The 25,527-nt window shown below is 41.5% G+C and overlaps 1 protein-coding gene across 1 annotated transcript in view; it reads right to left on the bottom strand.

The window, feature by feature from the left end:
- ube2g1a (ubiquitin-conjugating enzyme E2G 1a (UBC7 homolog, yeast)) overlaps positions 1-25,527 on the bottom strand; it is a 57,293-nt gene that overhangs the window by 4,621 nt on the left and 27,145 nt on the right. Inside the window, exons 2-5 of the mRNA XM_073053826.1 lie at positions 16,319-16,421; positions 7,953-8,050; positions 1,790-1,968; positions 348-462 (exon numbers count right to left, since the gene is read on the bottom strand). Of these exons, the coding sequence (XP_072909927.1) occupies positions 376-462; positions 1,790-1,968; positions 7,953-8,050; positions 16,319-16,421 (467 nt within the window). The 3' untranslated portion in view covers positions 348-375. The remainder of the gene's footprint in view (positions 1-347; positions 463-1,789; positions 1,969-7,952; positions 8,051-16,318; positions 16,422-25,527) is intronic.

Genomic DNA, 25,527 nt, shown 5'->3' with positions numbered 1-25,527 from the left:
GCCTTTTTCTGTTGATCAGTGTAAAAAAAATTAAATCCACTGAGATTCAATGTTGTAAAACTATAAAACATGAATACTTTTGGGGGGAGGGGAGGAATACTTTCTACTATGCAGAGTATCTCATAACATTGGTGCCCAAACAGGAAAGACCCTTGTTACTAAACATTTATTCAGTGCCTGAATTGCCACGAGGTCTGCAGAAAAGCAGTCTTCAAATATTGCCTTCAAATTATGATTTTCACTGTTAATACTTAAGCATGTAACCATCCGATTATGTAACATAAACCAATACAGCTTGTTAATGACAGGAAAATTACAAAACTATCTTGTACCAAATTTTTCCTTACCCTGAAATGAGTTTCCTGGCAAATCAATTCATTCAAATGCAGTCTCCTGACTTTTTCTTACACAACGTGCAACTTTCCTTTTGAATTCTCCATTGCGGTCTTCCCTCCACTCTTTCTGCAAGTAGTAATACAAAATAGACTACTAAATCAAATCAGCATATCCTAATTGCCCAAAACTAAACCTTGACTTGCTGATAAGGAGAAAAAAAATCAGCAACACTAAGATACCCAATGCATTTTCCTTTAGTTATGCAATCCCTTTCCAACTCAAAACAATTGGTAGAAAAATACTATAGCAATTTAAAAAAAATCATAACTTGGTGAACAGCAAAGCCATTAAAAGAAAAACTATGAACAAGTAATGATTAAAGTACCGTATGTACAATTGCTGGTCTGGCAATTCTGCACTGGGAGGTAATTTACAAAGGGCATCACTGAGACAGAAAGAACTAGTTTTGCATCTCATCTGAATTAGTGTCAGGTAAAAGTGTATTCGGGTCACTGAAGTGGGATGCATCCTCCAACCAGCTAATCTGACAATTCGGAACCAAACTAATACCACACAACTATCTCAACTCACTACATTCAGAAGTTCTTGGAATCTTACTAAATGTACCAACTGATGGCACAAGAAGAGATTGGCCACATGAAATGGCCATTATAAACTAACAATGTGAATCTTCAAAACCACACATACTACATAATAAACTGAATCATGGTCAAAAGGGCAATTTAACAGACACCAAGTTGAATGTGTTAAGAATACAAACTCTTCCCCCAGAACCAAATCACAAAATTCTAGAACATCAGGTGAATTTGAATGTGTTGATGCCAGTTTTAAAGAGATCTCAACATACAAGACAATAGGAACAATGCACTGAGGAATGAATGCATGTCAGAGCAAACAACAAAATGAGCAAATGCAGGAATTTCCAGGAAAGGGAGGCAAGGTGGGTTGGAAAGATCAGATTGACTATCTAAATGTCAGATTTATTCCATTCCGGTTATGTGGTAGATCCCTAGTGTGAAACAGCTGCTTCTTGAGGAAAAACATGTTGGTTGAAACACTAAGTTCCTCTATAGTGGTACCTATACAATCTTCAGTACGCTTCAATTTCAAAACGTCTTCTTTAAAGTAAGATTCACAATTTGACGACTTGCAACTAAAATAGATTGGAGTAATTCCACCTAGGTGCATTAATGTGCAAAACCAATTGTGAGCACTTCATCACACCTACAATTTAACATGTTAGATTTAAGATTAAGAATTTAGTAATTAGATTCAGTCTCAGATTTCAGCAGGCTTTCTAAAAGTATTCGTGACATTACTACCCATCATTGCAGTGAGAAAAATTACGATAAGTCTTGTGAAGGAGGATAGTGATGGACAAAATTCAAGTTAATCAGGTTAGAGCCAAAATTATGAGAATGAAAGCTCTTACTGCTGCATCCACATTGGCCGGTGAGTCTCCATTTGGATCTGCTAACATCGAAATCACACTGATAAGAATAGTCTCCACGGTGTGGATTGGCAACCAACGTTCTTCAGGTTTTTCATATCCATATTTATCCTCACCAGGCTCGTGAAGTATAGAGATACATACCTCACCGTTCTTATCAACTTTAAGAGAACAAAAAAGATTATTGCAAAATCTATTGTTCATTTCAGTTGTTAATAGATTGAAAGCTCATCTTTGAAACCAATCTTTTGTATTTGATTTGCAGTTACTAAATGATGCTTGGTTGAAACAAATAATTTACTACAAAAGGATTTGGACAAAGTGCAATTTGAATTAAAATAGATCTATACAAAAAGAATTGATGTTACCCTCGTGTTACAGCCATTTAGGCTCCCTTACAGAATTTATAGACAAGTACCCAAAATTAGAGATATGGAATTCAATTTGCTTTGATAGGAAGTGTGGGGGAGAAAAGTAAATAAAGCAGCAAGATTTTTTTCCCCTGTCCCTAATGTGCATTCGTTGACATATGCTTAGATGACAGCTTGGAACCATTTTCTAGGAACACAACACCCCCACCCTAACTCGCCCCAACCCTGATAAAACCAGGCTCACTTGTAATTGTCAAATTTAGTAAATTGGTACCAGAAGACAGTTAAAATAAGAGGAAAAAAGAATGTTCAATTTTGGAGGTAGAAGGCCATAAACACGTAACATTAATTTTTGATGTTAATAGCACAAGGCAAACAAATCCTGCTAACCAGGTAAATCTTTCTATAGCCTGTACAGAGACGACATCTTGCCTAGAACAATCTGTAATAAGCAATGTTAACTAGAACTTTGCCTGTTAACAAGTCAATTGAAATATATATTGATAGTATGGGAATACAGATTTAGAGGTGGAGTGGGATTTGGTTCAGAGGAGAGGGCAAAGGAAAAAATGCGGTTCAGCATTTGAAACTATTCACAGGGCATATATTCAGCAATGACTTGCTTCATCCTTCTACTCTTTAGTTTATTTTTTAAAATCCATCCTACCACTGCAGTCATTCACAAGACAGTCTTAATTTTGCCTGGCCTACTTATTTCTAAGCCCAAACACCCTTCAACCTTCTAAGCAAGAATTTCAATTTAAACCAATTTACATAATTTTATTTCTCATTACATATGAAGGGGCCCTCCAGTTTCTCTTGATGCCAACTGTCTGAAATTATTTTCATACCTTTCATTATCAGTTTGGGGAATAGCAAATACTGTGAATTCCAGTTACTTGGGTCTTCAGTTAATCGAGGCAACCAGTTATTTGGGATAACTTTTAAAGAACAAGAACTAATTGAGCAAATAGCTGGGATTCCCTTTGTTTATTTGGGGCATTATGCTGCTCAACTGGGACGTTGTGTGTACTTATGTGGCCATTACACTACACCATGCTTAGAACGATCAGTTTTTACATAGCATCAATTGCAGGTGTTTGTGTTCAAAAAGCAGTGATCTTTGTCATTGATAAACACAAATAATTCAAAACTGCTTGAAACTGCAGTGAGCAAAATATTGAGGATTGGTGATGTCGGAAACAATCGGGAGTTAAAATGAAAATTTCAGCACTTCAAGTTAGGAACTACAAAGAAATTGAAGGAATTTAGAATCATCTTGAATGTTGCAATGAAGATTTGGAAGATACACTCAAAAGCATTGTTTGAGACAGTCCAATATCTGCACTAGGTGGTTGAGCTGATTTAGTCAAAAGAACACTGCAGCACATACTAGACCAATTTCTGTCAAAGATACACTACATATACTACAGTACCATAAAACTATTAATTCCTGTTACAATTTGTTTTACAATTCATTTAAAACCAACTTCTCAGTTAAACAGAAAGTTTTTTTTAAATACTTCAGCTATTTCCATGAAACTTCTGCTAATTGTGGCAGCCACTAAATTAGACTAAAATATACTGGTCCCAATTAACTGTAATCCACAACATTTGCTTTTTATATCTTTGCAACCATGGAAGTAGAAAGGTAGAATCTTTGGTTCAAATGTCAGTGAAACATTCACTTTCAAAATTCAAGCTCTTCCAAATTATGGAAGCAAAGATGCCCAAAAAAGAAATTGAGACTTTAAGAGAAAGCCCCAACTGCAAAACTAATCCTCAATGTCACACCTCCAAGCAGAAACCGAATATACTTCTATCGAAGTACGCACACCAGTCCCTAATATCCCTCTGGTACAGCAATCCTGCTCCGATTAAATCAATTTTATTTTCCTGAGACTGAACATTCACCAGTAGGATAGTCAGGAATGGAATTCCAAGGTCTCTGTGTTTCAATTGGTAGCTGTACACTGGCGCACCATTCCTGCTTACATTTTCTTAAAGGGAAACTGCACTTGCAACCAGAGTCTGCTGTCACAGGTATATGGAGGAATTTAAGGTGAGGATTATATGGGAGGCAGGGCTGAAGGGAGGCACAGCATTGTGGGCTGAAGGGCCTGTGCTGTACTGTTCTATGAAAGCAGTTTAGAAGTCTCAGGGAAACTAGAGTTTAATAACATTTCACTCAACAAACCCATCACTTACTGGCCATCCTAGGATGCCCTGAAAAGGAAGTGGTGAGCTACTTGTCCATCTGGGCAAACCACTTCAAGAAGTTGATACATTCATCATTGGATGGGACACGTATGGAGGGATAGAGGCCTGCTTCTTGGCATTGGAGATAAAGGAATGAGAGGTGCTATCAATAGCCCAGGCAGAAAGATGGCGCCAGTGAACAGCTGTGACCTTCTGTGGACTATGTACAATACCTCTTGAATTACTCACTGCAATCTGCAGCATGCAATCCCCCTTTAAGCAATGTGCTTTATGTGCTCTTAAGTTGCCTTAATGAACTACAAATTTCACAAACTTCTGAAGGACCCGGCAAATCTTAACTCTCAAGTAGGTATGGCACCTTTCAGTGGATAAAGGTTCACTGCTATGGATGGAAGCAAGGTTTGGGGGGGGGGGGGGGGGGGGGAAGAAAGAGGGGAGGGAGGAGGGAAGGAGGAAGAGGACCACCAAGTCAGGTTAAACCTGAGAGCCAGACTGCTATATTGAAGGGAAATGAGAGATTGTTGTGTGGTATGTGTAATAGAGACATGGCTTACTTGGCACACATGGCAGTCAGGCCCGCAAGGCTTCTCAATTCACAGGATGGATCAAACTGCTGATTCAGGTTAAGGCAGAAGGTAGAGGTGTGGGTTTCTTTATAAACTCTGGTGCTCCAATTTGGCAGCTTTGTTGAGCTTGTGTTTCCCTAACCTTGAACACCTTACAGTCAAATGCTGTCCATTCTATTTACCTAGTTGGTGCGCCACAATAATCCTGACCACAGTTTATATTCCACCAGTGGCCAACTATAATCAAGCATTTGAGACACTGCATAATGCCATCACCAAACAAGAAACAGCCCACCCAAGCATGTCATACCATAGTTGGGGATTTCAATCAGGCTTGTTTGAAGTAAACCCTGCCCAATTATCATTAGCATATAACACATAGCACCAGAGGTCCCAATGCATTAGACCACTGTTTTTGCTGAGATAAGAAATGCCTAATGTTCCATATTCAAACCAAATTTTGGTAAATCTGATCACTTAACTGTCCTTTACCTGCATTCAGGCAGAGGTTAAAGAGCAAAGCTCCAGAGATTAGGGCAACAAAAAGTGGTCAGAGGCAGAGCAGCTGCTATAGGATTGCTTTAAGTTGGTGGACTGGGTGATGTTCAAGGACTCATCCGTGGATCTGAATAAATACACCACGGTTGTCAGACTTCAAAAGCATTTGTAGATTAGTATCTCCACACAAAATCGTTCAGTCTTCCTCAACCCAAAGCCCTGGATGAGCCATGAGATCCACAAATTGCTGAGGGCCAGATCAGAGGCAATCAAGTCCAGTAACCAAGAGTTACAATATGTCCAGGTACGATCTCACAGGTCAAGTGGCAGTTCCAGACTAAACTTGAGTAAACCAAGGATGCTCAATAGTTTTGGAAGGGCATGAATGTTATCACCTCTTATAAAGTAAAATCAATTGACAACAGGACTTTGGTCCAGATAAGCACAATGCCTATGCTTGCTTTGACCATCAAAACTGACGAACCATCACAAACTCCAGCAGCCCCCAATGCAGTGATTTCAGCATGAGGCCAAAGTGCAAGCAGCCTTCAGGAGGGTGAACCTATGAAATGCATCTGGGATACCTGGCAGAGTACTAAAGGCCTGTGCTGATCATCTGGCTGGAATAATCAGATTTTTAACCTCTCACTTCAGCAGTCTGAGGTACTTGCCTGCTCCAAGAAGGCTTCAATTATACTGGTGCACAAGAATGTGGTAACCTGCCTCAATGACTATCATCCAGTAGCACGCATATCCACAGGGCTGGTGATGAAACACCATTTCCCATCTGAGAAGCAACTTGGATCCACTCCAGTTTGCCTATGGAGCAACAGGTCCACAGAAAGTGCCATCTCATTGGCTCTTCACTCAACCCTGGAACATCTGGACAGCAAAGATGCATACATCAGGATGCTCTTTACCGATGACCGCTCAACACTCAGTACCATAATCCCCTCAAAATAAGCTTCAAGACCTTGGCCTCAATACCTCAAGTAATTTGATATTCTTATTTCCTCAACTGCAGACACCAATCAGTTCAATCTCCATCACAGGTGGTGTGTTTAGCTCTGCTCCACTGCTTACACTTGTGACTGTGTGGTTATGCATACCTCCAATGCCGTAGACCAAATCAAATACAATGACAAATCAGCATATCTGAGGGAGTTTGAAAATCTGGCCAAGTGGTACCATAGCAACAACCTCTTACTCAATATACTCCTTTACCTTGCTGACATTATCAACTTCAGGAAGAGGAAATCAGAGGTCCATGAGCCACTCCTCATTGGAGGATCAGAGGTGGGGAGGGTCAGTAACTTTAAATTCCTCAGTGTTACCATTTCAGAAGACAAGTCCTGGGCCCAGCACTTAAGTTCAATTACGAAGAAAGCATGGCAGCTGCTCCATTTCCTTTGAAGTGTGCTAAGATTCAGCATGACATCTAAAACTTTTACCAACTTCTGTAGATCTGTGGAGGAGAGTATTCTGGCTCCATCACAGCCTGGTATGGAAACACCAATGCCACTGAACAGAAAATCTCACAAAATGTAGTGGATATGGCCCAGTCCATCACAAGTCCTCCCTGCCATTGAGCACATTTGCATGTAGCATTGTCGCAGGAACACAGCACCTATTATCATAGACCCCCACCACACAGGACATGCTCTCTTCTTACTGCTGCCATCCAGGTGGTGGTACAGGAGCGTCAGGACTCAACCACCAGGTTCAGGAATAATTACCACTCATCCATCAGGCTCTTGAACCAAAGGAGTTAATTTTATGCAACTTCACTTGCCTCATCGTTAAAATGTTCCCACACCTATGGACTCCCTTTCAAGACTCACCTCATATTTAACATTAGTTTTCTTTTTGCATTTGCAGTTTGCCATCTTTTGCACACTGGTCAGACGCCCAAGTTGGTGCAGTCTTTCATCGATTTTATTATGGCTATTATTCAGTTATTGATTTATTAAGTATACCCATAAAAATTAATCTTAGGTTTGTACATGTTAACACATGTACTTTGAACTTTACCATCTACAAACTATCTACAAATTGCAGTCAAGGAACAATGAAGGAAATTAAGTTCTAGGTAATAGGCTACTGCCAATCAAGCTGACATCTGGATGGTTATTGATTTTCTATGAAGTTCAAAACCTCGGGAGAAAGTTTATAGAATAAGTTTTCTGTTGGCCAAACATGTTTTAAACTCTTACTAGAGAATGGGATAGATTCATCCTCACTTCACCACATAGCATCACTCACATAACCCATGACCAGATGCTGGAATAAAACTCAGTTGGAACAGTAAGTATAATTATCTGGCACACAATGGCATATTCTTATTGTGCCAAATGCATCACACCAAGTATTAAGAATTTTACAAGAATAGATTTTTCTGAACTGCAAAATCGTGCTTCCCCTGATTACCTTCTTTCCCACCAATCCCCTAATCCATAGCCAAGCTCTTCCACCACTTGACTTTGCTCTCACCATTTGGGTGCCAGATTTCTGTGATGAATTTCATCTTGGGTGGCCTGAGGGGATAGTCTTTAGGGAAGGTGAGATGAGCTTTGAACACACCACCTTCACTGTGGATAAAAATACAATAATTAGTTCTTGTAACACTTACAGAAAGTATCAAACTGAACATTTATGAAGTTGTGCACTGCTGACATAAAACATTGTAAAACTTTTCAGCTGAAATCATTAAGCAACAAAATATTTCATTTCTAGGGTATACCAAATGACCATTAAAGAGCCAATATAGGCAATTTATCATCCCTTTTAACCTCCCACATCAACTAACCCTGTCTATTCCAATTAACCTCAAACAAAGGTGTACTTCTATGTTTGAGCCTGCTAGAACTGTCATTTGTGAAACTGGTTTGGAGACTGCAGGTTGATCACTTGGTGATGAAACCAGAAGATAAATGTCAAAAACCAAAACATCAATGAAGGGCTTTAAAAAAAAAACAAGCAGTAACATCCATTAAAATAGAAACAATGACCATAATGACTTTAGCAAGAATATGGGCACCCTAACTTGGACGATCATCATGCCAATGGAAAGTCATTTTAAACAGCTTTTTAAATCGTAGCTCAATTAGACAAGTTAACCAGCCAGACCATAGGAAACATTATTTTGGGCATCACTGGTGAAGATTTACTTCTGAAGTGCAGCCTAAGCTGATAAAGTAATAATGAAAGCTGCACAGTTGGAGCTACTGTACTGTTATAGGAGTTACAGAACAGAATTTGGCCTCAGAAAGATGGGGAGAGAAAACACTAAGTGAGCACCATACCAGTCACCTACATCACAGATCTTCTGAATCCTACTGCTATTTACATGACCTGTAGAAGTCAGTTTGAACATAGCATTTCATACATTAAAGAATATACCTCAAAATATTTTAAGGTAGTGAAGAGGGCCAATAAAATTAATGTTCCCCAAGGGAGTCTTAAAATCTTAGTCTTATGGTCTAAATATCACAGCATTTGTGTGATCATGTTTCAATACTTCTGTCAGCTTTATCAGATTATACATACACACCTACCCTTTTCAAATATAAACAGATTAACCTGGAATACAAACTGGAGAACTGAAAAGACTACCAATGCAATAATGCCAGTATTATTCCACCCCCCCACCCCCCCACCCCCATACATCTTCTAATACATCTATACAGAGGCATCTACATAGCAAAACACAGCTGGCTTGGCATTTTCACTTTAAACATCTGCAAAATAAAAACTTTGCAAGGTTGACATTGAGATTTCAACATAGGAAGTTTAAGATAATTAAAACAAACCTGTTTACAGATCAGATAAATTGCTTTCAACATCAAGACATTAGGTAAGAAACTCAACAAATACCATATAGACTGATATTTATCCATGTTATCAGATTAGCAAGCAAACTACCAAACTGGGAAATTGGTAGATCAACTGCGTTAAGTCCGGCAACCAATAAGATGCAGGAGGTCCAGGTACAATCTCCAGAAAGTCATCTCAGGAGCAAAATGACAATTCTGGACTAAATTTGAAATCAACGAATGAAGGTTGACAGTTGCAGCAGGGTTACTATCACCTCTTATAACGCAAATTAAGTGACATTGGCAACAACAGGGCTTCTCTTTCAGATGAGCTCAATAACATCTATGCTCGCTTTGGCCATCAAAACATGGAAGAACCATAAACTCCCACAGCCCCTGATGATCCTGTGATTTCAGACTGAGGCTGAATGTAAGCAGTTCTTAGAAGGGTGAAAAGCACCTGGCCCAGATGGGTACCTGATCAAGTACGAAGACCTGTGCTGATCAACTAGCTGGAGTTTTCAGATCTTTAACCTCTTGCTTTAGCAGTCTGAGGTACCACCTGCTTCAAGCAGGCTTCAATTATACCAAGAACAGGGCAATGTGCCTCAATGACTATCATCCTGTAGCACTTACATCAACAGTAATAAGTGTTTTGAGGAGTGATGAAACATCAACTCCTGTCTGAGAAGTGACTTGGATCTACTCCAATTTGCCTAATGGAGCAACAGGTTCAAAGAGGATGCCATCTCATTAGCTTTGCACTCAACCCTGGAACACCTGGACAGTAAAAAAAATGTATACTTCAGGATGCTCTTCAACTACAGGTCAGTATTCAATACCATCATCCCTGTAAAACTAATCAATAAGCTTCAAACCTTGGCCTCAATACCTCTGTGCAATTGGATTATTTCCTCACTTACAGACCCAAGTCAGTTCTCTTTAATCCCTTACATCCCCAGCTATGGGTAAATAGCTCCACTGCCTTGTGAGCAGCCTCTGGACAGACAAAGGCTATTGGAGCAAACGCAGACAAAAATCCAGACTGAAACCCCTAGCGCGGCTAGACATCACTGAAGATTGGTGCCTTCACTTTCCTTTGGACTACACAGTTGAGGCCGAGAGGGGGATCTTGACTGGGTATACTAAGATCTCCTTACTTTCCTCCCAGGCTTGTACCCTGAAGAGGTCATTCAAGTGCCACTGTTCACAGTGACAGAACTGACCGTCCCATATTGTACACTATATTTCCATTGTCCTTCGAGACAGACGGATACCATCATTTATATCAGAAGGGAAGATCACCAGCTGATGTCTATCTAGAGACATTTAGAGACCAGAAGGAAGCTTGAGTTTTGATAAAATTCAGTATCTGCCAGAGAACTGAACAATCTTAATCCACATCACAAACTACATTATCTATTCATGTTCCTTTCCAAATCTTTTCAATGCTTCACATTCTGGTACAAACACTTGCCTGGGTTTTGTTCTTTCCCCATCTAGATATATTGACTCGTCACTTGCATTTCACGTCCGTAAACTCTGGTCCCCAAAACTACCTTTTCGTCACATCTTGAAAATATAGTCCTTCAAGAAAAATCTCAAACTTCTCCAAAGCCTTCGTAATCAGATATCTAGTTTGGAACATGCTGCTTTGCTGCATAATTGAGCTCTAGAAAAACTAAAATCTTTGTCTTTGGCTAGATGCTTCCCATTCTACCAATTCCACCATAATAGCTACCACCCCCTCCAACACCCAACCTCCCTAGTCTGTTAATGTTCCACTTGGAAACCTAATCAGATTTTTTCCTTTAACACACTTAATGCTCCATTTCTGATAGAATTTAATGTCTCTTTCAAGGGGGAAAACTCATTATCAAGAGTTTCACTGCACAGACATTTACTTTGCAACTAATTAGATTCCTATTCTATGAGGAAAAGTATGAATGATTAATCCATTTCTGATGGGGTTGGCAAGGGAAGAACCAGGAATACATTTGAATTCCATATTTTGCAGCAGTGCACCCAAATGAGAAGCTGATGAGAAGACATGTTAATATTCTATGTACCAATCACTAATGAGTATTTTATTGTGAAAAGGACAAGCGATAGTGTTCCTCAATTAGCAACTTGTCAATTTCATAGAATGGCACAGCATTGCAGAGATACACACCACACTCTTCAGTTTTCAGAGTGCAGTAATTTGGTCATGTCCTTTGTTATATTAATTAAATTTATCCAAGTTTTGAGGTAGACAAGATGCATCACAATGCAGTTTTGTGGTGTGACAGCATGGGAGTATACGTACAACTTAAGATGCATCAAAATCTGAAAAATAAGCATCGTCACAATGAACAGAAATGTAATCATATTTTTCCATAAATTAATTCATACAGTAACCTTGGTTTCTCAAATAAGGCAAAAGTTTTTGCTGACAATGCCATTTAAATTTTTTAAAAATCCACAGCCCAAGTCCTTTTAAAATAGGGAATAGGGAACTTGCAGTTGCGATAGGGTATTCAATAGTTAGGGGAACAGACAAAAGATTGTGGGGGTGACATTCCCCTGGTTGCCTCCCAGGGTTAAGGATGTCTCAGATCAGGTTCACTGCATTCTCAAGGGTAAGGGTAAACAGCCAGTTCTTTGTACATCTTGGTGCCAATGACATAGGTAGGAAAAAGGATGACGTCCTGAAGACAGAATATAAAGCCTAGATAGGAAGCTGAAAAGCAGGACCTCAAGGGTAGAAATCTCTGGATTGCAGCCTATGCCACACCTTAGGGAGGGTAAAAACTAGGATTATGTTTAGCAGATAAATGTGTGGCTGAAAAACTAGTGTAGGGAAGAGTTCCATATTTTTAGATCACTAGGATTTCTCCTAGGGAAGGAATGAGCTATACAAAAAGGACAGGTTACACCTGAACTTGTGGGGGGACCGATATTTTTGCAGGTAGGTTTGCTAGAGCCAGTTTGGTTGAAGGATGGGAACCAGAGTGATAGAATGGGGCAGTAGATGTAAAGATAGATGTAGCCTGTAGAGAATGAGGAAGGACGGGCAGTGGAAAGGGCAAGAAAGACTAAAGAAAGCCCCCAGGAGTTCTACTTGTACATGAAGAACAGGAGGACAACTAGTTGGGGTAGGACTTTTCAAGGATAAAGTGCCTAAAGTGCCTCCAACATGCCTTTGTTGGAGGCAACAGGGGAGGTTTTTCATGAATACTTTGTTTCAGTATTCAGTGAGAGGAACTCTGATGCTTGAGGCAGATCTAAACAGGCCGATACGCTAGAATGTGTTGATGTTAAGAAAGAAGATCTGCTGGAACTTCCTCAGACTCTGTGATAAACTCAAATCACTACAGCAAGGGAAGAAAATGCTGTGCCATTGGCGATGATCTTGCATCCTCACTGGCCACAGGAGTAGTGTCAGAGGATTGGAGGGTGGCAAATGTTATTCCTTTGTTGAAGGTAACAGAGATAACCTTGGAAAGTATAGGCCACCAAGTCTTGCATCAGTGGCAAGAAAACTATTAGAAAGTATTCTTAGAGACAGGTTTGATGAGTATCTGAAGCAGTCTGATTAGGAATAGTCAATGTCCTTTGAAGCTCACGCTTCAGTCTGATTGAATTATTTGAGGAAGTGACGAACATTGAAGGCAGAGCAGCTTATATGGTGTACAAGGCATTTTAAAAGGTTTCCCATAGAATGTTCATTCAGAAGAACTAGGAAGCATGATATCCAGGGAAACTCTGCTGCGTGGTTTCAGATATGGCTTGTCCACTGAAGACAGTGATGGTAGATGAAGCACTTTCTGCACAGAGGTTGATGATCAGGGGTGTTCTGCAGGCATCTGTTCTGGAACCCATGCTCTTAGCAATTTTTATAAATGACATGAATGAGGAAATGGAAGGGTGGGTTAGCAAGTTTGCAATGACATGGAAGGTTGGTGGAATTGTGGAGAGTGAAAAAGGTTCTCAAGTTACAACGAGACATTGATAGGATAGAGCTAGGTGAGAAGCGGCAGAGTCCAATCTAGAAAAGTTTGAAGCAATTCACTTTGGAAGGTTGAACTTGAAGGCAGAATAAAAGATTAAATAGTAGGATTCTTAACAGTGCGTACAAAAAGAGGAATCTTGCGGTTCATGTCCATAGATACCTCAAAGACGCAGAGCAAGGTGATAGAGTGGGTAAGGCAGCATATGGTGGGCTGTCTTTCATTAGTCAGCGAATTGAGTTCAAGAACCACAAGATAATGGTGCAGCTCTATAAACTCTGGTTAGACCACACTTGGGAGTATTGTATTCAATTCTAGTCATCTCATTACAGGAAGGATTCAGAAGAGAGAGTGCAGAGGAGATTTACCAGGTTGATACTTGGATCAGAAAACATGTCTTACAAGGGTAGGCTGGGTGAGCTAGGGCAAGAAGCAAGTTAGAAGTGTACAGGATGATAAGAGGCAAACGCAAGTGGGCAGCTAGAGACTTTTACCAGGATGGAAATAGCTAGTTTGAGGGGGCATAACTGAGTTTGGAAGAAAGTATGGGGGATGTGCGGTTAGGGCATTTATAAACAGAGAATCAAGTGACATACAAGTGTACAATGTCCGGTGTATGTTACTAAAAAGGGCTTCTTTGGTTTGTTACGAGTAGGAATGTTTCTTTGTCTGTTAAATGTTTCTCTCGCCGTTGTTTCGCTTTAGAATGGCTGATATGGTAATTGTATTCATTTGTTAATCAATGGGGAATGTTATTGTGTTTTGTGAGGCTGGGAACTTGGGGGAGGGGTTGCGCAGGTTTGGGGGGTGAAGGGAGTCGGCAGGAGAGACGGACGAGGAAGGTGGACGGGCGCTGGACGGCTCGTAGGACCACCGCGACTGGCGCTAGACGGCTCGTAAGACCACCGGGTGGTCCCAGGGGTGACGACGTGGCTGTCGGATGATTCGTTGATTGAGCTCCTACGATGTGCACTACACTGACTGAACTTTGATAAGTTGGCGCCGTGTGTGTGTGTGTGTGTGTGTATATATATAGTATTGCCTAATACTTCTTTAATGTTAGTAAATTCTATAAAGTGTACGTCATAACGGTATTTGGTGTGAAGTTGATACGGTGAGCGGCACGAGGCATAAACTCGATTCTCACAGCACCTGCGTGTATGGGAGGTGGGTTGGTGTGTGGCTGGATCTCCTTTTCCCCTAGACATATACCAGCCTGTTGGGTAAGTGTTACAAAGAGACCAAGATAGGCAAATGGATGAAAGAAAATGGAAGGCTACATGAAAAGGTTAGATTCATCTTTGAGTAGGTTAAAAGTTTGGCACGATATCATGAGTGAAGGGCCTGCATTGTTGTGTTTAATTTTCCATCTTGGTCTGAAGGACCATCTCTGATTCCACTGAGGCAATACTAAAGAACAGCAGCTTATCCTTCCAATGGAAGCAGTATGGAACATGACTATTGCTGGAGAGCTCAGCTTTAGGTAGATCACATTTAGTGACAAACCTATAGTCAAAGTTGTTCCCTACAATGGTTTCAAGTACTTTTACATGTAGGTGACACAAAACAGGCTATAAATGCTAGAAATTTGGTCTGGAGCAACTCCTGGAGGGAGGAGTGTGGGGTGATAGGCAGATTGAGAGGACCAGTAGTGGGCCAGTTGGACAAGTGAAAAAAATAAATTGGGACAGAGAAGTCACTGGACATCAAAAATAGATGGTCTTAGCTCGAAACGTCAATTGTACTTCTTCCTATATATGCCACCTGGCCTGCTGCGTTCCACCAGCATTTTGTGTTGCTTGAATTTCCAGCATCTGCAGATTTCCTCATGTTCAGATGGTCATTCTGTCAGGTTTGAGATGCTGAATGAGGTAGAATGAGATGCTGTTCCTCTTATTTGCATCTAGTCTCAACTGACAGTAAAGGCAGTCATGAACAGACTTGTCAGTGTGGGAGTGGGTCATGGAATTAAAATAACCTGACCACCACGAGATCCTAGCTGTTATGGCAGAAGGAGTGAAATTGCTTGAAGCAATTCCCCAATCTGCACCAGGTCACACTGATGTAGAGGAGGTTGCATCTAGAGCACTGGTCAAAATAAACAACTGTACGGAATGACATGCAAAGGACTGCCTTATCTTGAAGGACTGCTTAGGGCAGGAATGAGGTGAAATGGTGACGTAACAACTGTTGCAAGAATCTAACTGGAAGGGGAAATCTGAGGAGGGACAAGGAGAGAATGATCCCCATGTAAAACAATGGGGAAGGGAAGATGTCCCTGGTGCTGGGATCCCTTTGGAGATGGCAGAAGCTGTGGAGAAGATGTTAGATGCATAGACTGAGTGGCATCTGAAGACAAGGAGAACTTCCGTTGTGCCTTGGAGAGAGAAAATGTGCAGGAAATAGAAGAGGAGATACAGGTGGGAGCTACAATGAGTGATGTGAACCCCCTCTTTGGAGAGGAAAGGAAATCTTGAATGTCCCGAAGTGGAAAGACTCATCACAAGAGATGTGACAAAGATGGAGGAAATGAGAGGGAATTTCATACTCAGAAATGTCATGGTGGGAAAAGGTGTAGTCAAGGAAACAGTGGGAGTCAGTGAGTTTGTAGATGTCAAAGTAACCTCTAAATCCATGCTTCTTTTGCCCATTACCATGGATGTTATACAACTTGAATTCATGCAGTCTCCTTTGTTCTCTTCTCCCCTTTAAGCACAATTGTAGAGCACCCATTTCATAGCACATCTAGTACTTTTAAAAAGTCATCTCCAACTTTCACCTGTTTATAAAACTGAAATCAAAATGCCTAATCTACTGAGAACTTCCAGTACATGCAGCATTTTGATTTTACCAATTAAGATCTTCATAAAGCTAGATCATTCAGTCACAGCATCCATCACAGCCAAAAGCAAAATTCATGTTCACCATTTTAAGCAGAACCAAAGCTTGCCTTGTCAATTGTGAAACATTGTCAGCATATCTACTTTAGAAATCTCAGTGTAAAAGCATAGCATAATGATACTTCAAAACATGCCTTTTGTTCAATACTTACTATAGAGTGTCAGGGGGACCGATGATAAGTACTTCCCACCTGTATAGGTCATTGTCATCTATCAATCCAGCAGAGAAACCATCAACAGGATTTTTGTTCAGCTCTAAAATGTCAAAAAAATGGTTAATAGCTACAGTTTACTCATTTTCCAATATTTCACAAAAACATTTAAGTCCAACCTCAAGCACTGCAATTAATAAATTTGAAAGTTATGACGTTATCATAGCTCAGGCAAAACCTGACTCTGCTGGATGGTACATAAAGTGGGGCAGCAATATCTCAGTTGGTCAGCGGACTAGAGAAATCTCAGTTGGTCAGCGGTCAAGACCAGTTGAAAGGGTAGATTCTTAACTTTACCCCCACTGCATGATTAGAGTAAGAATTGTAATAGTTAACACTGTACCACGGTAGCAAACAGTAACAATACACAGGCCAGTCTTGGAAATAACATTACAGGTGTCCCCCCGTTTACAAGGAGCATTCCTATGAAACCTTTCTTAAGCTGAAATGGCATAAAGTGAAGAACCATTAATTTATATGGGAAAAATTTTCGTAAAAGCGAAGCGGCGTAAAGTGAACATTCGTAAAGTGGGGGAAACCTGTATTTCTTCAATACAGATGATCTATGATAGCTAAATACAGAAGTGTCACATTGCTTTTCAACAACTATAATGTGTTTCAAGTCTAAGAGAGCAATGGGTTAGCAAGAGTGAGCTGATTATATGATCATTGTAATTTTGAGGCACTGAGGATCAAATGCCTGTAATAAGCAACACACAAAATGCTGGAGGAACTCAGCAGGCCAGGCAGCATCTGTGGAAAAAAAAAGTACAGGGAACATTTTGGGCTTCAGCAGGACTGGAGAGAGGAAAAAAGATGGGAGTAGATTTTAAAAAGGGAGGGGGAGAGAAGGGAGAAACACGAGGAGCAATTCATTTCTTAGATTAACCCTGTAATCTCTCAGGTGCCCTTTGCTACCTGGTGCACCCACAATACCCCCTTTAGAAACTCTAGTACCCCCTCAGGGAATTGCCCACTTTGAGAACAACTAATTTACACCATTGAAGCCTAATGTTGTAATGTGACTCAGCTTTTATTTTGTGCTCCACCTAATAGAATGAAGTAGGTTAAACAGTCAGCACAATATTCTGGGCCAAGTGTTTCAGAATCAGTCTAACCCTTCCCTCCAACATAGATAGGCACATGGAGGATAGAAAAATATATGGCTAAGCTTCTTAAGTGCTCCTAATGTATCTGCCTCTACCACCATCCCTAGCAGGGCATTTCATGTACCCACAGCAAGTTTATCTCTGACATCCCCTGCACTTTCCTCCAATCACCTTAAAATTATGCCCCTTCTATCAGCCATTACCACACCAGGAAAAAAAACTCTGGTTAACAATTTGATCTATGCCTCTGATCTTGTATACCTCTACGTTGTCACCTTTCATCCTCCTTTTCAAAGAGGAAGCCCCAACTCACTCAACCTATCCTCATAAGACATGCTCTCCAATTCAGGTAGCATCCTGCTAAATGGCCTCTGTATCCCCACCCCCCCCTTAAGATTTCAAATTCTTCCTATAATGAGGTGACCATAACTAAACACAATATTCCAAGTGTGGCATAGCCAGGGTTTTATAGAGCTGCAACATCACCTAGTGACTCTTGAACTCATGACCCAAGTTCATGTTCCAGTTCAATTACTCACCCATACATGAATCCAACAATGTTCCTCCAGGAGGAAGAAGCAAAACACATAACCATATGTGCTGTTGGTAATAATTGCATAAAAACATAGCCACAAAGTAAAAGCAGCATAACCCAAGTCACTGAATGACATGACCAGAGACTGACGGCTCATCTTGTTCTTCTGCTGAAGAAACACTGCAGGGCAGCACTGACAGAAGGGGCCAGCCCCCAACACAACCACAGAGGGTTCTGCACTCTCCCACGCAGCCTCCAGCATCTCCACTCCTGGGCAACTACAACAAGTGAACTTGTGGCATGGGCCTAGTCTTTACTGCAACTGAGGCAATACAGTTCCCTGTTAGTCTTGCCAATGAACCAGATTTACAGTATTCTACACTACCAATGTTCAACACTGTCTTGACACAGAGCGCAATAAGCCCAGGTGACAACACAACGATATGCAAACAAGTCCAGCTCCATTGCCATTGAGCAACTTGCTGATGGGATAGTCCTGCAGTACCTGATGTTCTTAATATCCAGTAGTGACTTACAATCATAAAAAAAAAGGACAAACAAATACACCTTCAATTGGACCCAGAGTGTCCATTTGGTCCAAGCATACCGCCACCTTACCCGAAGGAATCCTCTGACTAATGAAGGTCAGTGCATCATGCACCTTAACCACCCTATCTATTTGAGTGGCAACTTCAAGAGATCTATGAAAATGGACCAAGATCCTCCTACTCCTCCACACTACCAAGAACCCTGATACTAACTCTGTATTCTGACTTAAAATCCAACCTTTCAAAGTGAATCACTTCACAATACTTTGGGGGGGGGGGGTGAACTCCATCTGCCCCTACTCACCCTAGCTCTCTGCATCCTGTCAATGTCCCACTGTAACTTAGACACCTACTTCTACACTATCCACACTCCAGCAACCTTCATGTCATCTGCAAAATTACTAACCCAGCCTTCCACTTCCATAACATCCACATTTCCATTGAGCATTTCCCCAAGGACATGATTCCCAATTTGTGTTCCCAAGTTCCTATCTAACAGCATAATTCCCCCTCTCCAATTAAATACTTGCCCATACCGTCAGCTCCTATCCCTGTTCAAGGCTATTGTAAAAAAAGTCAGGGAGTTAACATTTTCTCCAAAATAAACACCCACCAAGATATCTGACACTTGACCTGGTTAACTGCCTCGAACCAGATCCAGTATTGTCTCTCCTCTTGTCAGCCTATCTACATACCGTGTCAGGAATCCTTCCTCGACATACCTAACAAATTTCGCCCTATCTAAACCTTTTGGACTAAGGTGGTGTCAATTAGGAAAGTCAAAGTCACCATGACAACAACTCAGTTCTGAGACAAGAAAAAATCTGCAGATGTTGGAAATCTGAGCAACACAGACAAAATGCTTGAGAAACTCGGCAGGCCAGGCAGCATCTGTGAGGGGGGGGGGGGGGGGGAAGTACAGTCAATGTTTTGGGCGAAAGAAAAAGCTGAGGAGTAGATTTCAAAGGTGTGGGGAGGGGAGAGAGAAACATCCTCCCCCCCCCACTAATCTCCCTCCTGGCACTTATCCTTGCAAGTGGAAAAATGCCACATCTGCCCCTCACTATCACTTTGGCCCTAAACAGTCCTAGGTGAGGTGACATTTTACTTGAGTCTCTTGGGGTCATATACTGTTTAGTGCTCCCAGTGTGGCCTCCTGTATAATTGATGAGACCCGGCGTAGATTGAGAGACTGCTTCACCGAGCACCTCCGCTCCGTCTGCCGGAAAAAGCAGGATCTTCCAGTAGCCACCCATTTTAATTCCACTTCCCATTTCGTTATAGAAGCCCATACTTAGGTTGGAGGCACAACAACTTGTATTCTGTTTGGGTAGCCTCCAACCTGGTGGCATGAACAGAGATTTCTCAAACTTCCGGTTAGGCCTCCCACCCCCCACTCCTTCATTTCCCATCTCCTCCTTCTGGTGCTCCTCACCCTTTTTCTTTCTTCCATGGCCTTCTGGCTCTTTTACCAATCAACTTCCCAGTTCTTTACCTCATCCCTCCACCTCCAAGTTTCACCTACGACCTGGTGTTTCTCGCTCCTCTCCCTGCACCTTTTAAAACTACTCCCTAACTTTTTTTCTCCAGTCCTGCTGAAGTGTTTCGGCCCAGAAAGTAGACTACATTTTCTCCCATAGATGCTGCCTGGCCTGTTGAGTTTCTCCAGCATTGTATGTAATTCTTATTTCTATATCTTTCCAAAATCTGCCTCTTGATTTGTTCCTCAGGTTTTGGGCCGGGGGGGGGGGGGGGGTGGAAAGAGGAGTCATCTATAGAATACTCCCAATAGAGCAATTGCTTCCTTCCTTCCTGTCTGACTCAATAGATACCTCTACGACATCCTCCCTTTCTGCAGCTATGATACTATCCCTGATCAGCCACTCCCCACCTCTTACCTCCATCCCTTTTGAAACATCTAAACCACAGAACATTCAACAGCCATTCCTGCTCACTCCTGTCTTGGTAACAAGACAGTAGAATTAACACAAGACTGCTTAACAAGATAAAATCCAGTAGCATTACAGGAAAGATTCTGGCATGGATAGAGGGATGGTTGACAAATCAGGAGGCAGTGAGTGAGAATAAAGGGGCCCTTTCTAGTTGGCTGCAGTGACTAGTGGTGTTCCTCAAGGGTCACTATTCATATTGTTTGTCAATGATTCAGATAATGGAATTGATGGTTTTGTGGCCAAGTTTGTGGATGTTTTGAAGATAGGTGGAGGGGTAGATAGTGTGAGGAAGTGATGTGATTGCAGCAGGAATAGAGTTGAGAAATGTATAATGTATTTCGGTAGAAGGAACAATAGTGCAGACTATTATCTAAATGGAGAGAAAATTCCAACATTAAAGGTGCAGAGGCACTTAGGAGTCCTCATGCAGGACTCCTAGAAGGTTAATTTACAGGTTGAGTCTGTGGTAAAGAGGGCAAATGGAATGTTGGCATTTACTTCAATGGGAATAGAATATAAAAGCAGGGAGATAATGCTGAGCTTTATAAGACAATAGTCCAGGCTGTACTATTGTCAACAGTTTTGGGCCTCATATCTCAGAAAGGATGCGTTGTGATTGGAGAGAGTCCAGAGGAGTTTCATGAGGATGATTCCAGAAATGAAGGGGTTAACATATGAAGAGCCTTTAGCAGCTTTGGGCCTGTACTCAACTGAATGTAGAAGAACGCGGAGGATCTCATTGAAACCTACCAAATGTTGAAGGGGCTAGATAAGGTGGAGTGGAAAGGGCATTTTCTTTAGTGAGGGCATCCAGAACTGGCGGGCACAGTCTCAAAATTGAGGGGCAACCTTTTGGAACAGAGCTAAGGAGGATTGATTAAACCAGATTAGTGAATCTGTGGAATGCTCTGTCACAGACTGCAGTAGAGGAAAAGTCTGTGGTACAATTAAAGTTAATAGTTTCCTGATTGATCAGGGCAAAGGATATGGTGAGATGGCAGGTGTATGAGATGAAGTGGGATGTGGGATCAACCAGGATGGAATAGTGGAGCAGATTCAGTGGGGAAAATGGCCTCATTCTGCTACATCTTAAGGTCTAGGTCATGTGGCTCCTTGCCCTTGCTCTGCCATTTCATCATGGCTGATTTATTATCTTTCTCAACTACATTCTCCTGCCTTCGCCCGTAACCTTTGTTGCCCTTGCACATCAAGAACCTAACAATCTCTGCTTTAAATATAACCAATGACACAGCCATCTGTTGCAATGAGTTCCAGTTTCACCACTTTTGGCTAAAGAAATTTCTCCTCATCTGTTCTAAAGGGACATTCTTGTATTACAAGGCTCTGGCCCTGACTCCCCCACAATAGGAAACATCTTCTCCACATCCACCATCTTCCAGATGAACAGAGAGAACACACACCAATCCTCATCAAGGCATCAGCAGTGGAAAGGGAGAGTCATTTCAAGTTCCTGGGTGTCAAAAATCTGAAGATCTATCCTGAGTGATTACAAAAGATGGCATGACAGCAGCTATATTTCACTAAAACTTTGAGGAGACTTGGTATTTCACCAAAAGCTCCTGCAAATTTCTAGGAGGTATATATGGAAACCATTCTAACTGTTCACATCACCATCTGGTACAAAGGGGCCACTGCACAGGACCAGTAAAAGCTGCCGAAGCTGCAATAATCTCCTCAGCATCCACCATCAATCATCATCACCATCACCATCACCAACACCACTACAGCGCATCTTCAACATGAGCCTGGAGCAGAGAAGAGTACCTAGACAGTGGAAAACATCCTGTATTGTCCCGGTACCGAAGAAACCACAACCAAAGGAGTTGAATGACTTCAGACCTGTTGCCTTGACGTCGCACATGATGAAGACCATGGAGCGGCTGATAATACAGAATCTGAGGCCACAAACCAGGTACGCCCAGGATCCTCTTCAGTTTGCGTATAAGGAGAAGGTGGGAGTGGAGGATGCTATCACGTATTTGCTGCACAAATCACTCTCTCACCTAGATGGGGTCAGTTGTGCTGTGAGGATTACATTCCTTGACTTCTCTAGTGCCTTTAACACCATCCAGCCCAAGATCTTAAGGCACAAACTAACGGAGATGGGAGTAGACTCTCACATAGTGGATTGGATAGTGGACTACTTGACAGATAGACCTCAGTATGTGCGGTTGGGAGACTGTAGGTCTGACACGGTGGTAAGCAGCACAGGGGCGCCGCAGGGAACCGTACTCTCTCCGGTCCTGTTCACCCTGTACACATCAGACTTCCAATATAACTCGGAGTCCTGCCATGTGCAGAAGTTCGCTGATGACACGGCCATAGTGGGGTGTGTCAGGAATGGACAGGAGGAGGAGTATAGGAAACTGATACAGGACTTTGTGATATGGTGCAACTCAAACTACCTGCATCTCAATAACACCAAGACCAAGGAGATGGTGGTGGACTTTAGGAGATCTAGGCCTCATATGGAGCCAGTGATCATTAATGGGAATGTGTGGAGCAGGTTAAGACCTACAAGTATCTGGGAGTACAGTTAGACGAGAAGCTAGACTGGACTGCCAACACAGATGCCTTGTGCAGGAAGGCACAGAGTCAACTGTACTTCCTTAGAAGGTTGGCGTCATTCAATGTCTGTAGTGAGATGCTGAAGATGTTCTATAGGTCAGTTGTGGAGAGCGCCCTCTTCTTTGTGGTGGCGTGTTGGGGAGGAAGCATTAAGAAGAGGGACGCCTCACATCTTAATAAGCTGGTAAGGAAGGCGGGCTCTGTCGTGGGCAAAGTACTGGAGAGTTTAAACATCGGTAGCTGAGCGAAGGGCGCTGAGTAGGCTAAGGTCAATTATGGATAACTCTGAACATCCTCTACATAGCACCATCCAGAGACAGAGAAGCAGTTTCAGCGACAGGTTACTATCGATGCAATGCTCCTCAGACAGGATGAAGAGGTCAATACTCCCCAATGCCATTAGGCTTTACAATTCTACCGCCAGGACTTAAGAACTTTTTAAAGCTATTATTAATGCTTTTTGAGATGGTGATTTAGATGCATATCATATTTTTTACTGAGTTAAGTATTGTATGTAATGAGTTTTTGCTACAACAAGTGTATGGGACATTGGAAAAAAGTTGAATTTCCCCATGGGGATGAATAAAGTATCTATCTATCTATCATCAAGGACCCTCCCAACACCCAGAACATGCCCTTTTCTCATTGCTACCATCAAGGAGGTGGTACAGGAATCTGAAGTCACTCACTATGAACAGCTTCTTCCCCACTGCCAATTTCTGAATGGACAATGAACCTCACTATTTCTTTTGCACCAAGTAACATATCCACATTTCTTGTTGTCATTTATAGCTTTTTTAAATTACATATTGCAATGTGCTGCTGCCACAGAACATTTCACAACATTTGCTAATGATATTAAACCTGATTCTGATTATAATCCTTTCTTAGATACTAGTTCCAAAACCGCTCAAATACTCCAAGTGTGGTCTGACCAATACCTCAGAACTTCAGCATTACATCTTGTGTTTTTATGCTATGCCTCTCCAGACGAATGCTAACATTGCATTTACCTTCCTTACCACTAACTCAACCTGCAAGTTAACATTTATGAAAGCCTGCATGAGGACTCCCAAGTCCCTTTGGCCCTGACTTCTGAATTTGCTCCTCATTTGGAGAGGAGTCTTTACCCTCATTCCTTATACCAAAGGGCATGGCCATACATTTTCCTACACTGTATTCCACATGCCACTTTTTTGCCTATTCTCCTAATCTAGTCAAATCCTTTTGCACTTACTTCCTCAACACTATCTGACCTTCTACCCATCTACATATGGTCCACAAACTTGGCCAAAAAGTCATCAATTCCATAATGGCAACATCATTGTTCTCTGCACTTACCCAGCCAAGCCCATCATCCTTGTTCCTAATACCTCTAGCATTAAAGACACCGCAATTTTGCTCCAACAACCACCTACCCTGCCTTAGACTCTGTGCATTGAAGGATCCCAGCCTAAAATATTGACTGCTTACCCTTTTCCATAGATGCTGCCTGACCTGCCAAGTTCCTCCAACATTGCGTTGCTTGGATTTCCAGCATCTGCAGATTTTCTTGTTCTTCTATAGGCCAACAAATCTTTACCAACTCAATGCAAAAATAAGCCAGCTAATTCCCACCACCCTGCTCTCTCCAATTGCTGCTGCACTCTCCAAAGTGAGTTGCAGTCAAATCAACATATTACATTGATTTATGATTTGGTCTTGTAATGTTGGTATTTATAAAGCACACAATACCTTAAGTTGCTGACCACTTTCAAGAAACATGCATATACAGTGGCATGCAAAGTAGAACAGTGCATCACCACTCCAGAGTCTGCTGAGGAGTCAGGGTATTTATCCTGGCCTTTCCTAATGATGACTGTGAACAAGCCATAGCCCTAACAAGCTATTTAACATCTGAGACTTTGGTAAAAGTTATCTGAGAGCTCAAATCTCTTGGGGTGCCCAAACTTTTGCAAGTTGCTCCTTTCCTCCCCCCCCCACTCTAAAATTGTACAAAATGAAAAATACACTAATTTTGCTTAAAATGTTGAAAATAATGTTTCATCTTTGACTTTTGGAGATCAGTTTATCTTTTGCTCACTTAACTATTTACAGTAACAAATTTTGACCAGGGTGTTCAAACTTTTGCATGCCACTGTATATCACCCCAGATCTGCTGCTCTTGTACCCCGTTAGATTGTGTTCTGCAGTTTATATTCCTTTTAAAAGAAATCTATCACCCATATAGACAGGGACACACAAAGATAGTTTGGGAGAATATTTATGAATAGCAAAAAGCATCTACATTTTTGTGAAAGGGAAAGGAAACAAATTGCCAAGAAAACTATCTACCGGTGAAGAACCGATACTATACATTGCTCATTTTAAAAGAGGGAACAGAAATAACACTGAGAAGAGCTTCAGAGTCACTAAG

Source organism: Hemitrygon akajei, chromosome 8 (genome assembly GCF_048418815.1).
Source record: "Hemitrygon akajei chromosome 8, sHemAka1.3, whole genome shotgun sequence".
Lineage (NCBI taxonomy): Eukaryota > Metazoa > Chordata > Chondrichthyes > Myliobatiformes > Dasyatidae > Hemitrygon > Hemitrygon akajei.
This window is presented reverse-complemented; position numbering and strand designations above follow the sequence as displayed.